Raw genomic sequence first — 13,805 nt, forward strand, 5'->3', positions numbered from 1 at the left:
TACCGCAAACTGGGTGAAGTTCCCAAAGAATTAAAAAGGTGGGCTCTCGGCAGACGTTTTGTCTAAATTTCAGTTTGGAATCGCTGCCTCCCACCAAGAGTGACCACCATTTTGGTACGACTTGTATGATGTCAAGAAGTGCAGGGCCACCATTGTGTCGTCTGCTCAGAAACATTCTGAAACCATTGGTTCCCCATGCCAACAGGGACTATGCCTACCACAGTGCCATTGGTCCAGCAGAAACCATTGCACACATTGTCTTCCCCTGGAAATGAGCAAAGCCCAGGGCATGATAGCCCCTTTTACTGCAATTTCGGATGTTGCCTTTGAAAGCAAAATATTCAAGTAAAATTTTATTTCCACTCTCCCCTTGTGTCTCTCACATTGTTTCCTGGTGCTCCATGTGGTAAGTTCACACAGTGCCATGCCCTTGGTCCATTAGTAAAGCAAGGCAGCCGCTGAGCCTATGTCCCATGTACTGCCTTGTTGCTCTAGTTGTGAAGCCACGAACACTAGGTGTAAAATGGTGTATTTACCATGTAGTGCCCTACAATAACAAAATGATAGTCAGCAAGTCACTTGTGCAGCATGTGCTAGCAAATTGGGGCACATCAGATGCCTGTGCTTCTCAAACAGTCTCTGAGCAGACAGGAATAGCACTAACGTGTTGCGGCTACTCACCACAAGCACCTCACGCAGGGGCCACTGCTTTAACCTCTCCCCCAATAATTCAGCAGCTTTCTACTGACCATCGACACCAGCTTGAATAAACACCTCTTGTTGACACCAGTGTTTGCAGCTGCTGGAAGTGTGCCACCATTTTTTTAAAGAGCAGAAGCTCCTAGGTGAGGGAAAGTTCACTGGAAAGTCCTGAACTTTGTTTTTATGGGCATTGAATGCAGGAGCTCTGTGTCCTAGCAGCCAAAAGTACCAAAGGTCATGCCTATAAGAAGGCTGTAATTCTTTTTTGGCCCCCTACACTCCAGTAATTAAGTCACGGTAGCAGGTTACGGTATTGCCCCCATAACAAGCAAAAGTTGTGTGAAATATGCAAAATATGTGCAGCTGTGTTACTTTCCTTGCAGGCCAGTGGAGCAGTCTATAGGCATTCGAGCCATCTGACATTAAAAAAAAGTTTTTATCATCACCACTTTTGTATGCTGCATACGTGTACTGTCCACATACCACATACACCAAGGCATGAATTCCAGATGCTGTAAGTAGCACTAACTTGTTAAACTCTGCTAATGCAGTACATAAAAACGACTTCACTGAACAGGCATCTTTGGATAGCTGCAAGGCAAGACTGTAGTGCAAACATTTTGTTTCGCCATTTCCAATTAAGGAGACTGCAAACAATAACAAGGCATGAAGTTTATTTTTGGCACACACCAGAATGCAATGTAGACTTATTTAAAATGGGCGAAACATCTGCAAGGATTTGCTTGCCCAAGGAGCTGAGCTCATTCCATTCCTCCACATCACTTGCAGGCAGAGAAGGCGAAGAATTGAACAGCGAAGTGCAATGTTTGGTAAAAGCTGTCATGTCCAGAGTGCCAGCTGTCATGATTGATCGATGTAACTTTGACCTGAGGAGAAAAAGCCCCAAAAGTGCCAGGTTTGCTTTCAGTGTCACTGAGTGCACAGTATCAGTCATTGCCTTTTCGACACAGAAGTCCAACAAAGAAGGAAACAAGTCCAACGTCTCGGCTCCAAGCACAGCTAGGTTTAAGAATACGCCTGTGCAGGTCTCCAGCTGCTGAGGCAAGGCACACCACTCGTTAAGGTAGTCGAATAGACGGGCCAAGATTGGCGATTGCAGCACAATGGGTCGCAGGGCGTCGTCAGCTGTGAGGTGGCACAGTGCAGGAATGATGAGTGGTAGCATGGCTTCATTTGACGTGACCACGTCAAGAAGCGGTGCTAGCACTTTACCAACCTCTGGTCGCATGGTTGTGGAGTCGTCTGCCAACCAGCGACACAGCAGACGGCAAGCAGGCAATACTGCAGCTTGCCCAGGGCCCCAAGAAGGAGACTGAAATGCCTGTCGAGAGAGAGACAAAAGCTCAATCAAAGTCAGCGAAACAATTTTTAGCTGATCTCGTGGGGTCTCAAACGTGCTCCTGGGACAAAAAAACGACAACGTAGTAGTGCAAACAATCACAAGGGTATTTACTAAACCGTTCATACACAAATGCCAGCTAGCTGAATTATTACCAATAGAACATGCCGATGGGTGCTGACGAATGGAAGAAGTCCAACTCACCGTGACTGGATATCGAGCGAATATGTTCGCCCCCACCCTGGACACTAACACCTAATCGTTCGCATGTACAGTCAGGCGAAAGGTGGCGCATTTGAGCGAATGTGTTTGTCTGTTCCGGTATCCCGCTCCAAAGCCTTTTGCAATATGGTACCGCAAAGAGTGCATGCAACATCCGCGGACACAGCCAGCCCCAAGCCAAAGAGAAAGTGCCTACTCCCTTTTGTGCTCCCGACTAACCCTGCCGATAGACAGCTCTAGCAGTGCAGCACTCGCACCATCTCTTGCACTATCCTGCAACTACACCGACTGCTGGTGGTGCTCAGCTAGGCAGGGTAGCTGGTTTACAGGAGATGTGAGAGCCATGAGGGGTAAACAACATAAAGGGGCATAAGAGAGTCAAGTGCCCCACTATCTGTACAAGTATTTCACTAGAGAGATCAAGCAGTGGCAGAGCCCAGGAAGGGTGGGTTTTGTGAATGGCTCAACCATTATGATTGGCCAAGACTCAGTCATCAGATTCACTTGTCTAGTTACCCAGGGAAAACTACTGTTTTAAAGGTGGACACCACCTCCGATTGTGGTGTGTGTGCTGACATCTAGAGAGCTCAGACATTTAAAGTGCTCCTACATTGAGTGTGCTCAAATATTTGGAGCCGGTTGTGTAAATATGTAAAATAAACCCATTTCTCGTTTCCTTCAACCTCCCAACCTCACTTCCTCACCAACGGGCAACTCTCAGCAATATATATAGATGACGACGGGGCCTGCTTAGTACGACGCCTCAGTATAGCTCAGGCCAGCTACCATGCTTAAGACACCCCTGCAGCATAGGCGAGCGAACCTCTGAGTGAAGCCCAAGTCCAAACCACAAACACCAGAACAAGATCGTAACAAGAGTCTTACCATTACTGGCTACCACAACTGTGCATTTGTGGAACACATTATTACCGTTGACTGTCACTGTGAGAAGGGTTCTGCCAATTTTTCAATATGTGGACCTTTTACAGAGAAGCTGTCTGTGGCTAGGATCTCTGGATTTTTTTTCGCCTCCGTCATGTTGACGGAAAACCCAGTGGGCCAATCCCAGCAGCAGTGCAGGGCCAGGAGCAATGGCTCATACCCCTGTAAGGCAGAAGCATGAAACTTTGCGGACCAACCGCCTTGACAGGAGTGGATCTTTTTTACAGAATAACCACATCGTATATTTGTGGACATAAGGTTGCGTCAAATCATACCCACACATCATATATGCACCTTTGTGCCTCCACTATGCAACTTGTGTTTTGCTTACAATTGAAAGCGGTACGCTGTGGCCACTGGTTGCAGAAAACTTGACACTCCGCTCATTCGGTAGTCGATAGGTTCAGATATGCAGCATGTTCGTCACAACGGCAAGAAACACTGCTACATCAATGCCTATGTCTCTCTTACATCTCCCTAGCCTTTGTAATGTTGCTTGCCATGTATGAAACAGAGCACTGAGTCTTTGTACAGTATGCATCACTTGCAGAAGCATGCTTACAAATGACTGTGGACAAAATACAGCCTCTCTTGGCACAAACTGCCACACGGATCGCTTTACATTCCTTATGCCACAGAAGCTCGCGCAGATTCTTTAGGTACCATGGAAAGCACTGTTTGAATGGCTTCTACAAGTGTAGTCAAGGCAGCACATTTTGCAAAAGTACAGCTATATTACAGAGTTCCCTGTCCTACTTCGTGTTATACCTTGCTTTGTTTTTTCTAGCTTACTAACCATATTCGTCGCCAACGTGGAGCACTGATGCTTGCATAGACCCGCCAACTGTCAGCTATGGGCTTTTGGTACCTATTTAGAAAAAAAAAAGTGTGTGTGTGTGTGGGGTAGCCGCACACAAACGCGCGGCAGGCTTACCTCGTCCAGAAAAACGAGCAGCGCACCTGGAACACGATCGGCGGCGCCAGGCGGCAGCTTGCCACTCGCTACAGCGTCATCCACGGCCACCTCCAAAAGGAGACAACAGTTGGCCACGAGTTCGGCGTCCGGCGGCAGCCCCTGAGAGCACAGCTGCATCTCCAGTTCGACAGCGGCCAGGGCCACGGTCGGCGCGTCCAGCGACCGCAGCCCCCGACGTTCGGCCAGCGACGCGAGCAGCGCGAACAGACCACGCCGCGCATTTGCGCCCAGCTTGCCCGTCAGGGACCGACCGACGCAAGTGCGTGCCGAGGACAGCAAGGTGGCCTCGTATAGACAATCACCGGCCGACTCTCGACCTTCGGCTGACTGCAGGCCGGTCGCCAGGGCCGTAAGCAGGGAGCCCAGCTGGTCCAGCTCTGTTGGTGACAGCTCGACCAGCGCTGTCAGCAGGCCGCTGTCGACGAGTGCCCGGCACCCCGGCTCGTGCAGCACGAGCCGCGAGGCGCATTCGACTCCCGTCGCGATTCCGAGGTCGGCCAAGGACCCTGCGAGTGCGTCCAGCGCTGGTCGCAGCGGTTCACACAGGCTCGGCTCGATCGCGAACGCGCACGTCATGTCAGCGCCCAGTACACGGAAGGTGTCCGTGTCGGACTGAAGCATCCTCACGATGAAGGGCACGCCGATGGCGTCGAGCAGCTTTCGCTTGCTCTTGGGTTGCACGGAAGAAGCATCCACCGCCTTGGTCAGGACGAGGAGGGCTGCCAGTTTCTCGACGTCCGAAGTGGACGAGCGTAGAGCGCGCAGCGTGCTGTTCAGCAGGCGCAACTTATCTTTCGTCGGCGCGTTGTCACGCTCTTCCGAGCTCATTCTGTACGATTTGTCCCTACCTCTCAGCTCCTTCTAAGTCGCATTCGCAGCTGGATAATTAGGCAAACTGAGGTAAAATGAATATTTCTCGATATCAGCAACAACGCACGGGGCACCAACGGTACGAAGCAGAACCATAAACATCCGTATAGAAATTAAGTGGCTTGTTCCGGCTAGGCTTGGCTAGGCATTATGTCACTTTTGGTTTAATGCCTGTCTAGTCGCTCAGTGAATAGCGCCACAACATGCGCGATGTATGAGAGTCACCATGGTGAGCGCTACATTCTCAATCATTTGTACTATTGTTGCTAGAGCATGGGCAACTTTAGCTGGGCGCTGCTAACGCTGCTAGCCGATTTGTGCCCGATTCTTGCCTTCTGAGACGTGCGACCCATAAATTTTTGTAGGAAACTCTATGGTGCGACCCAGTGCGACCCACTGATCTCCACTAGGCGGTCAGTGGTGCGACCACATGCCGATAAACATAGTCGACGTGACCCTAATTGTGTTTTCATAAACAGTGATCATATTTGAAAGAGCGTAGGTTAGGGCGTGTTGTTATTGAATAAGTGAGGTTTTTTAGCGCACGAAAAGGCACGAAAGACGTCCCTTTTCGTGCGCTAAAAAACCTTAGTGATCATATATTGAGAAAGTGGCGCCCCTCTCAATAATCCCGGTTTTGACGCAACTGGGCAGTTCAGTAAACAAATTTGTCTGCTGGCTTCTTTTTTTTACTTTAAACCATTACTTTTAACAACTATTTCTTTTTTGGATATAGGCAGATGTCAACATAATATTCATACATCTGGTGGCGACCCTCGCGGTGACGCTGTACTTTTCGTTATTTTTTTTTTCGTGTGTTTGCCGCACTAATCTGTGAATGGCGGGATCTTCGCGCTCGCGTTCTGACTTGTTTTCCGCGTGTATTAGCCGCAATGTGTAGATCCTTCTCAAGCAGAGCCTTGATATCTTCTTGAATCTGTTCTACGCATGAAACAGCAGTAGGCGGTAAGTCCCTCCTTTTCGTAACAGTCGAAGCTGTGCGCAAAGTGCGGAATAACATAGAAAGTAGCAGCTGATACCAGACGGCTGAAGCGAAAGTTTGTCCGAGTGTTCAATCGATAGCGTTCGGTCTTTACCATATGAACGGATGTTTTGTTTTGTTTTGTTTCCTTACCTGGAACGATTTCGTAATCTTTTGTCGCCAACTTTGGTCGAATTATGTAAACCGAAGCGGTAACTAGGAGCCCGCATTCGCGCGCGATCGACTCGTGTGTTTGAAGCAAGTTGTGCTGGCGTAATACACTGTTTTCTGCGTTTTTGTTCCAGCTACCGGCGCTGAGATTTTGTTGTGTTTTGCCTCGTGCGGGCCGCGTTCCTTTGACACCGAACTGAGTGCCAAAATGACGGATGTCCAAGAGAGAGACGTCGTGGATTACGAGGAGGCCGAAAGCTTCGGGCCGTTAAAAATCCAGAAGTTAGAGGTAAGCAGGTGGGCTTGGCCTACAGTAACAGGTGCGCTGCATTGATGGGCTGAAGAAGCTTTGTCTCTTCCAGTGCGTAAAGAAAGTCAGTTTGGTCAGCGTACAGCTCGCCGGATCGTATTTTTTCGAACCTGAATTTTTGCCAGAGAAACTTGCCGGCCTGGTTTAATTCAGGATGAGCGATTTCGCGCGCTGACCGTCGCCATTCTACTCTATTCTTAGTGCAACTGCAGTTGCTACAGGCATGTGTCAAATCACGGGTCTAGGTTTAGGTAACATGTTTGTTTTACACACAAACACTTCCTGCGGATTTTCATAGCAACATATGACATGTCATGTATGTTTGGCAACAAGATGCTCACCAAGGTGTCATGATTGCCATTAACACACAGAGCCACATATTCAGCAACTGCTTTTGATGCATGCCGTTTCACTGAACTGGCTAAAGGAAAGTTGCAAGTGAGCTTTTCTTGTTTGAGTTAGTTTTGCATTGCCTTCTTTATTGAACCAATCATTTGGACAGTCATCAGAAGTGTGACATCAATGAATGCCCAGTGCTACACTGATACCTTAAATCATGTCACATGAGGGTGAAACTACTGCTTAAAATTATCAATCTAGACTAGGCTCTCATAGAATGTGGAGGTAAAGCATTATAAACCTGGCTTTTGGCTTTGCTTGCAATAGCAAGTAGTGTTTGCATTGGTTTGTGAACTCTCTTGTGAATCATATGCGCCTCTAAGCTGTGCATTTGGTTGGCGCTTTGCTTGCCATAGCTAGTTATACTTAGTCTTTGCACTGTTCTTTATCTTTTCTGAAGCCATTTGTGTCATATGTTCAATCAGGCATACAGACACACATTAAGATAAATGCACAGGCACCCAGTGAATCTCAAAGGCAACAGCCGTCATTTGCCAAGTGTGTGCTAGATGTTGCCACATACCATCGCCTATACTACACCTATACTATCTGTACCTTGGTTGCACAAATTTGTCAATGCGTACTTGAAGCAGCAATTAATAATCAAACATATGCATGAGTGCCACTGTCTGGAAAAAATATTTAAAAAAAACACGAACTTGTCATCGCAAGTCCTTTCAGCTAGGTTTTTGCAAAGAGTTTTTAGTGTTTAAGTGAAGCTATTTTTTGCCTACCTCCCTACGATATGGCGTGTCATCATGGTGGTTGTTGTCAGTGGCTGTCTTGATGAGTAGAAGCTGTTGGTTACACAGTCACTCTCGTGAGGTTTGACTCGGTATGAAACGTGTCGGCACATATGGCTGACAGCATTTCTTGTGCTGTGCCATGCTCGCTACCTTTGCACAGTGCCAGGAACCCTTGCGGCAGTTCACTTTGGCAAATCTGGTTTGAGGTCACATAAAATCTCGCGATGGTAATAGTGCCACCAAAAGTGATCACTCAGGAATATTGCCTCCAAATAAAATGTTCCTTTGCTCTGCAAAGTACACCATTATGGTTGATAATGTAACAGGATGCATTTGTTGCCGAAATCTGCTGTGTGCGTCTTATTTTAAAGTGCTGTTTCGACTTGTTGACTCATCAAAGTTTCGCTTACACCTATTCCACAAACGCATGGTATCAGCTTTTTTTTTTTTTTAACTGAGGATCCCTTGATGGTCTCTGATGATGCAGGGCAATGGTATTGGGGCGGCAGACATTCGCAAGCTTGAAGAGGCTGGCTTCCACACTGTCGAGGCAGTGGCATATGCACCCAAGAAACAGCTGCTCACCATCAAGGGCATCAGCGAGGCCAAGGCTGACAAGCTTCTTGCAGAGGCAGCCAAGATGGTGCCGCTTGGCTTCACCACAGCCACCGAGATCCACCAGAAGCGGTCGGACATCGTGCAGATCACCACGGGCTCCAAGGAGCTCGACAAGTTGCTCGGTGGAGGCATTGAGACTGGCTCCATCACGGAGGTATTCGGGGAGTTTCGCACAGGAAAGACGCAGCTGTGCCACATGCTGGCGGTCACCTGCCAGCTGCCCATTGAACACAGCGGCGGCGAGGGCAAGTGCCTCTACATCGACACGGAGGGCACCTTCCGGCCTGAACGCCTACTTGCTGTGGCCGACAAGTACGGCCTGTCAGGGCCGGATGTGCTGGACAATGTGGCCTACGCGCGTGCATACAACTCGGACCACCAGACACAGTTGCTCATTCAGGTCTGTGATAGTGCCATTATCGAAAAGAACTGTTGCGTAGTGCTGGCCTTCACCACAGAATGCAGCAAGGTTGATAATTAGGCTATTTTGCATCTGTTCACATTGAATAGAAGCGAGGTGGCGCAAAAAGTGCAACACAGAGAGAGCAGAGGACACAAACACTGCCGTCTAGTTTCTTGTTTGTTTCGTTTTTGTGCACTGCCCCCCTCCTATTCAGTATGAACCAGAATGTGCATCGCTGTTTCGTTGCACATCGGTGGATCAAGTCAGCGAAAGTGGACTAGGCCAAAGAAGCCCATGTGCCAGCACTCTTACTGTCAGGATAGTTTAAATTTATGCTGTCACCAAACCAATTAAAACGAAGTGCGCCGACAAGAGGCGATAGTAATGTTGCAGTGTCACTGAATGCCTGTCACTACAACAAAGCATCTTGCTGCACATTAGTACAAGCTCAATACAGTTGAATATCATTATAATGAAGCAGCATCCAACTCGCAAATATGTTTGCTTATCCAATATTCGTTTATAAGCATATATTTGTTACATGCTAATATCAGCAAGAAACATTTTAAATTTACTGTGTTATATCCAATGATTCATTATATCCGTGATCATTGTTTGAGTTTACGTGCATGACAATTTAGTGATTCATCGAGATTGTGACTCCTGTTTTGATGCTCAAAAATTTACCTGCATTGCACTACAACTTCTGAGCAGTGTAATTATGCAATGCATAGTTCCACTGCTCCAGCTTTTGCTGTTTGTGCAAGCCATCTTGATTGAAAAGCATCTATTCCGAAAGGAAACATAAAAAGCATAAAACGGTAGTCCTGCAATAGCCTGTTATGTTTCTTAGGACATTCACAATGCTGTTGCAAATGAAGGGGTAATTTACTGCTCTTTTTTAATTCAAATGTAAAAATAATAAAGAAAAGGGAAATGAAAGTGGACGAAAAGACAATTTGTTGAAGATGGGAGCCAAACTCACATCTTCTGCATTGCTTGTGCAATGCTGTGCCTTTGGGCTACTGCAGTGGCCAATCTCGCGTCCACATTAATTTCCCTTTTCCTTATTATTCAAGCATTTTAATTGAAAATAACAGGCAATTTTCCCGGCTTCATATCAGTTTACCTAACAAAAACTGAGCCCCTTGGTTTCCTTTATTCTTCTCAACCAACCATTGCATACTGAAAGGACTAACTTTAGCAGCCTTCAGGTAGCATATGAGGGTATATTGGCCACCTGCTGGCTACAGATTTCCCATACGTGTTGCCTGGGGTTAAAATCGTGGCTGCAAGTGGTGACTATGATGGCAGCTCCCAGGGCTAATCTTGTTCACTTACAAAAATACTCAAGGATGGCTGCTGTGGTAGCTTCATTGCTACAGCTAAATCACACGGAAGTGGGTTCAGCTCCCACCTGCGAGATTTCTTTTTGTCCACTTTATCTGATTGTGTCTACATTTGAACTACAATTAATTTGCCCTGTGATTCCCCTGGCTTTGTCTCCTGGTTTGATTTCTTAACAAGCGAAAGATCTGGCCTCTCAATTACGTTTATTCTAGAAATCTAGATAGTCAATTACAAGTAAAAGTTGTCGTATTTACAGAATTTAACGTGCCCTCATTTGTAATGCAAAACCAATTTTTCATGGCCATAAATAGAAAATGCAATGCCCTCAATTGTAAGGCATGTTACGGTTTTCATACTCCTGAAAATGCAAAATACAATACCCATGATTGTTCCCTCGCCAGATTTTCATAATAAGAGAAAATTTCTATAGTTGTAGCGACAACTGGATTAGATTGGATTTCAGTAAGCTGACGTGACAAAGTTCAGGCTTTCACTGTATAGTCAAGCATGGCTTTCAAGCTCAATTTTCATTAATGTGAGGTCGCTGAAAGTGCAATTTTGACACCAGCTATGGGTGGCATCCAATAATGACAAACTTCCGGCACCCACAGCACAGATTTCAAGATTGGGATTTGGACACCACATATTGGTTTTGAACTCAATTTTAACGTGCCAGTCATGTTTTAGTAAATCTTTCAGGAAAAAAAAAGTTCACATCTGAATTGATTAAATACAGTATGCGGCAAGTGTTGCATTTCTTGCTGACATAATTTTTTTTCTGAATTCTTTACAAAATTTTCTACATGTCTTTTTTTAACTGGAAGGCTGTCGTTCTGAAAAACTCGTACTGGGTTTCTTTTGTAGCTCTGTGCCACATTTGGGTTAACAAAAATTTTTTCTTTCATGAACGTTCCTCCATCTCGCGAGATTCTGCAGAACTTATTTGCCATATTCAGTATTCCTGTGCTTCGAGCTGTCGATTTACTCGCCCTCGCTTTGCGATTGGCTAGTCCCTTGGTTAGCTCAGATGGTAGAGCAACTGCCTCGGAGAAGTGTCGGTCCCAGGTTCGATCTCCGAACTAGGACAAATTTTCTGCAATCGCAAAACTTTATTAAAAACCCGTATTGGGTTTCCTTTGTAGCTTTGTGCTACATTTCGGTGGATGACCGTTTCACCTTTCCTAATTTTTCCTTTGACCGATGGGGGTGCAGGCATCAGCCATGATGGCCGAGACTCGGTATGCACTGCTTATTGTTGACTCGGCCACCGCACTGTACCGCACGGACTACTCTGGTCGAGGAGAACTGAGTGCGCGGCAAATGCATCTGGCACGGTTTCTGCGAATGCTCCTGAGGCTTGCTGACGAGTTCGGCGTCGCAGTGCTCATCACCAACCAAGTGGTTGCTCAGGTAATTGCTTTGCACCAAAGGCTGCATAAATTGGAGAATCAAGTGCGGTACACCCCTGTGCTAAAACGTTCAAGCGCAAATTTTGCACCAAGGTGGCATTTCATAGTGAATGCAGCTTAATTAAAAATTAATTAAATTGTGGGGTTTTATGTGCTAAAATCTAGTTATCTGATTGGGGGGCTGCAGATTAATTTTGATCACCTGGGGTTCTGCAATGTGCACCCATCGGAAGGTAGCCGTTGCAGCCGGGATTAAACCCGTGACCTTGAGCTGAGCACACATTGTCATAGCCAGTGGGCTACCGTGGTGGGTGGGTGCTAACTTACGAGACGTTAACAACTTTTTTTGTGTGTCTTGAATGAAGGACCTGGACCTCGAAACCCTAGAAGAAGATACTGGTTAGTCTCAGAGAGACCGAAATAGTTTGATGTAGTGGCCTTTTTACAAGCCAGTTTGATTCGTTGTCCAGGATGTGTGTGTGTCATGACGTAGGTGATGATTCTACAGAAGCCGAGCATCACAACGTTTTGGCACTCATCCCTGCTCGCATGGTTATGTACTGTGCTGCTACATTGAGCCACACAACGAATAGCAGCATAGTAGATGAGAATCATTTTAAGTTTACTTTATGTCTGACATTTTGTCACATTGAGGCTTGATTGTATAGTTCCAGCAACTTGCACTGTTTTCCCAGGTGGACGGAGCAGCCATGTTCTCAGCCGACCCCAAAAAGCCCATAGGAGGAAACATCATGGCACATGCCTCCACTACAAGGCTCTACCTGCGTAAGGGCCGCGGGGAAACCCGCATCTGCAAGATATACGACTCGCCGTGCCTACCCGAGGCCGAAGCCATGTTTGCCATCACGCCCCAGGGCATAGCAGATGTCAAGGACTGACAACTTCTAGTCAAGCAAACACAGCGCATGTCCTGTACAGTTGGATTTTGCTCTGTCAGTGGCACGTGACGGGACGTTGTGACCTATGATTGACAAGCTGAACATCACATTGAACTTGGCATTGAAACTGAGTGGCTGGTGTCCCTGCTGCCAAGTTTCCTTCCTGTGAGCTGGGACGAAGGCCATCAAGCACCACAACACTGCTTCGAGATGTAGACTAATGAACTAAACAACCTTGTCTGTATACTTTCAGCGTGTTTTCATGTGTACTTCTAGGGAGTGTTTAAGTGAATGCTTAACAGTGCTGCCATAAACTGGTACAAGGGCTTATTTTAGGACTGCAAAAATAAAATATTACACATATAATATGTAGCACTACCACATTCAGTGATTTTTTATGAAAACTGCACTGCCTACCTACTCGCCAGCTATTTCTTCAAACCAATGCACTGTTGCAAAGGCATAACCAGAAGTACTCATCACTGCTGTCCCAAGTGACTGACTGATATTCTGAATTTCATCTTAAAGCCTTGCACATAAAGTGTGCCAATGTAGTAAGAAGCCAACGTGCCTCATAAAACTGGTAATCCAGTACCTATCAGCCGTAGGCGCACATTGCAATGCTGCCATACTCTAAATGAATGAGCACAATGAAAGTGCAGTAAAAATATTCATAACATGCATGCTCCACACCAAAAGTACCATAAAAAAAAGTGCCGAAATAGCTCACTTGCAGTGAACGAAACGCCAGTGGCTGCCGCTGGGGATCGCTGCTTGTGACAGTGCCTCGTCGTGCATTAGCATCGTTATACACCTGACGTGCAAAGTGTGGTTGAACTGTCCACCTGCGCAGTGTCATTTATATATTATTACGAACATTACTTTTTATAAATAACCACCTACATTGTGTCTTGCTGCAGTAGCTTGATGTCCACAGCAAGCTGCAGATAACATTGTCATTTTACAGAGGCAGCCAACTCCTCCTCAATTTGTGGGAAGCCTTCATTCTTGGGATCTCAGATTTCATCACTACCTGCTACACTGGAAAGCGCTTCTTACTGTTGCCACCAGTCTTAGCTGCTCTCTTCAATGGCTCCGTTGCTCGTAGCCTCGGCAGCCAAAATCACTTTCCGCTAGCTGCCTCCATGATGCTGTCATCGTGCAACTCAGCAACGGGGAAATGGGACAATGGCAGGCATGGTCACAGGTACGGTATGAGGTATGCAGGACTCTGCAGATGTTTCAGCACGTTCAGCTTGGTTTCAGTTCTGTCACAGTGCCCGATGGCAATGGTGCCTGCTGCTTTGCAACATGTTTCAACACTAAGATCCCAACTAAGTGTGCAAAATGACACGGAAAAATTTAGTGCTGCATTGTAATAAAACAGATTATACATCAGGTTTCAGAAGGCACATCAACCAAAACTGGGCCAAAAGAAGACATGCT

General features: G+C 46.5%; 2 protein-coding genes across 7 annotated transcripts; one reads left to right on the plus strand and one right to left on the minus strand.

Moving 5' to 3' along the window:
* Positions 1-1,359: 1,359 nt before the first annotated feature.
* On the minus strand, positions 1,360-5,255 carry Neurochondrin (neurochondrin). 6 transcript variants are annotated; one of them, XR_011508951.1, is made up of 4 exons: positions 4,187-5,255; positions 4,023-4,094; positions 1,940-2,044; positions 1,838-1,848 (listed from the first exon to the last, which is right to left on the minus strand). XR_011508951.1 is itself a non-coding variant. In XM_070527088.1 (3 exons), exons 1-3 carry the CDS (start codon positions 5,028-5,030, stop codon positions 1,376-1,378), a joined length of 1,422 nt encoding a protein of 473 aa, XP_070383189.1. In that variant the 5' UTR covers positions 5,031-5,255; the 3' UTR covers positions 1,360-1,375. The 6 variants fall into 6 exon arrangements, 3 of the variants coding, with proteins under 3 accessions (XP_070383189.1, XP_070383188.1, XP_070383190.1); XM_070527088.1 differs by lacking the exon at positions 4,023-4,094 and having other exon boundaries at positions 1,360-1,848; XM_070527089.1 differs by lacking the exon at positions 4,023-4,094 and having other exon boundaries at positions 1,587-1,848; positions 4,161-5,243.
* A 622-nt stretch (positions 5,256-5,877) lies between these two features.
* On the plus strand, positions 5,878-12,725 carry spn-A (RAD51 recombinase homolog spn-A). The gene is made up of 5 exons (XM_070527092.1): positions 5,878-6,038; positions 6,360-6,514; positions 8,168-8,698; positions 11,264-11,461; positions 12,156-12,725. Exons 2-5 carry the CDS (start codon positions 6,434-6,436, stop codon positions 12,357-12,359), a joined length of 1,014 nt encoding a protein of 337 aa, XP_070383193.1. The 5' UTR covers positions 5,878-6,038; positions 6,360-6,433; the 3' UTR covers positions 12,360-12,725.
* Positions 12,726-13,805: the final 1,080 nt, after the last annotated feature.

Source organism: Dermacentor albipictus, chromosome 10 (genome assembly GCF_038994185.2).
Source record: "Dermacentor albipictus isolate Rhodes 1998 colony chromosome 10, USDA_Dalb.pri_finalv2, whole genome shotgun sequence".
Taxonomy (NCBI): Eukaryota; Metazoa; Arthropoda; class Arachnida; order Ixodida; family Ixodidae; genus Dermacentor; species Dermacentor albipictus.

Excerpts from the sequence above, each read along its gene's own strand:
- spn-A (XM_070527092.1), top strand. The coding sequence starts at position 6,434 with ATGACGGATGTCCAAGAGAGAGACGTCGTGGATTACGAGGAGGCCGAA. Across the intron at positions 6,515-8,167 it reads TAAAAATCCAGAAGTTAGAG|GGCAATGGTATTGGGGCGGC; the intron begins GTAAGCAGGTGG and ends CTGATGATGCAG. Across the intron at positions 11,462-12,155 it reads CCAACCAAGTGGTTGCTCAG|GTGGACGGAGCAGCCATGTT; the intron begins GTAATTGCTTTG and ends CTGTTTTCCCAG.
- Neurochondrin (XM_070527087.1), bottom strand. The coding sequence starts at position 5,030 with ATGAGCTCGGAAGAGCGTGACAACGCGCCGACGAAAGATAAGTTGCGC. Across the intron at positions 2,045-4,160 it reads TGCTCGTTTTTCTGGACGAG|GCATTTCAGTCTCCTTCTTG; the intron begins GTAAGCCTGCCG and ends CTCTCTCGACAG.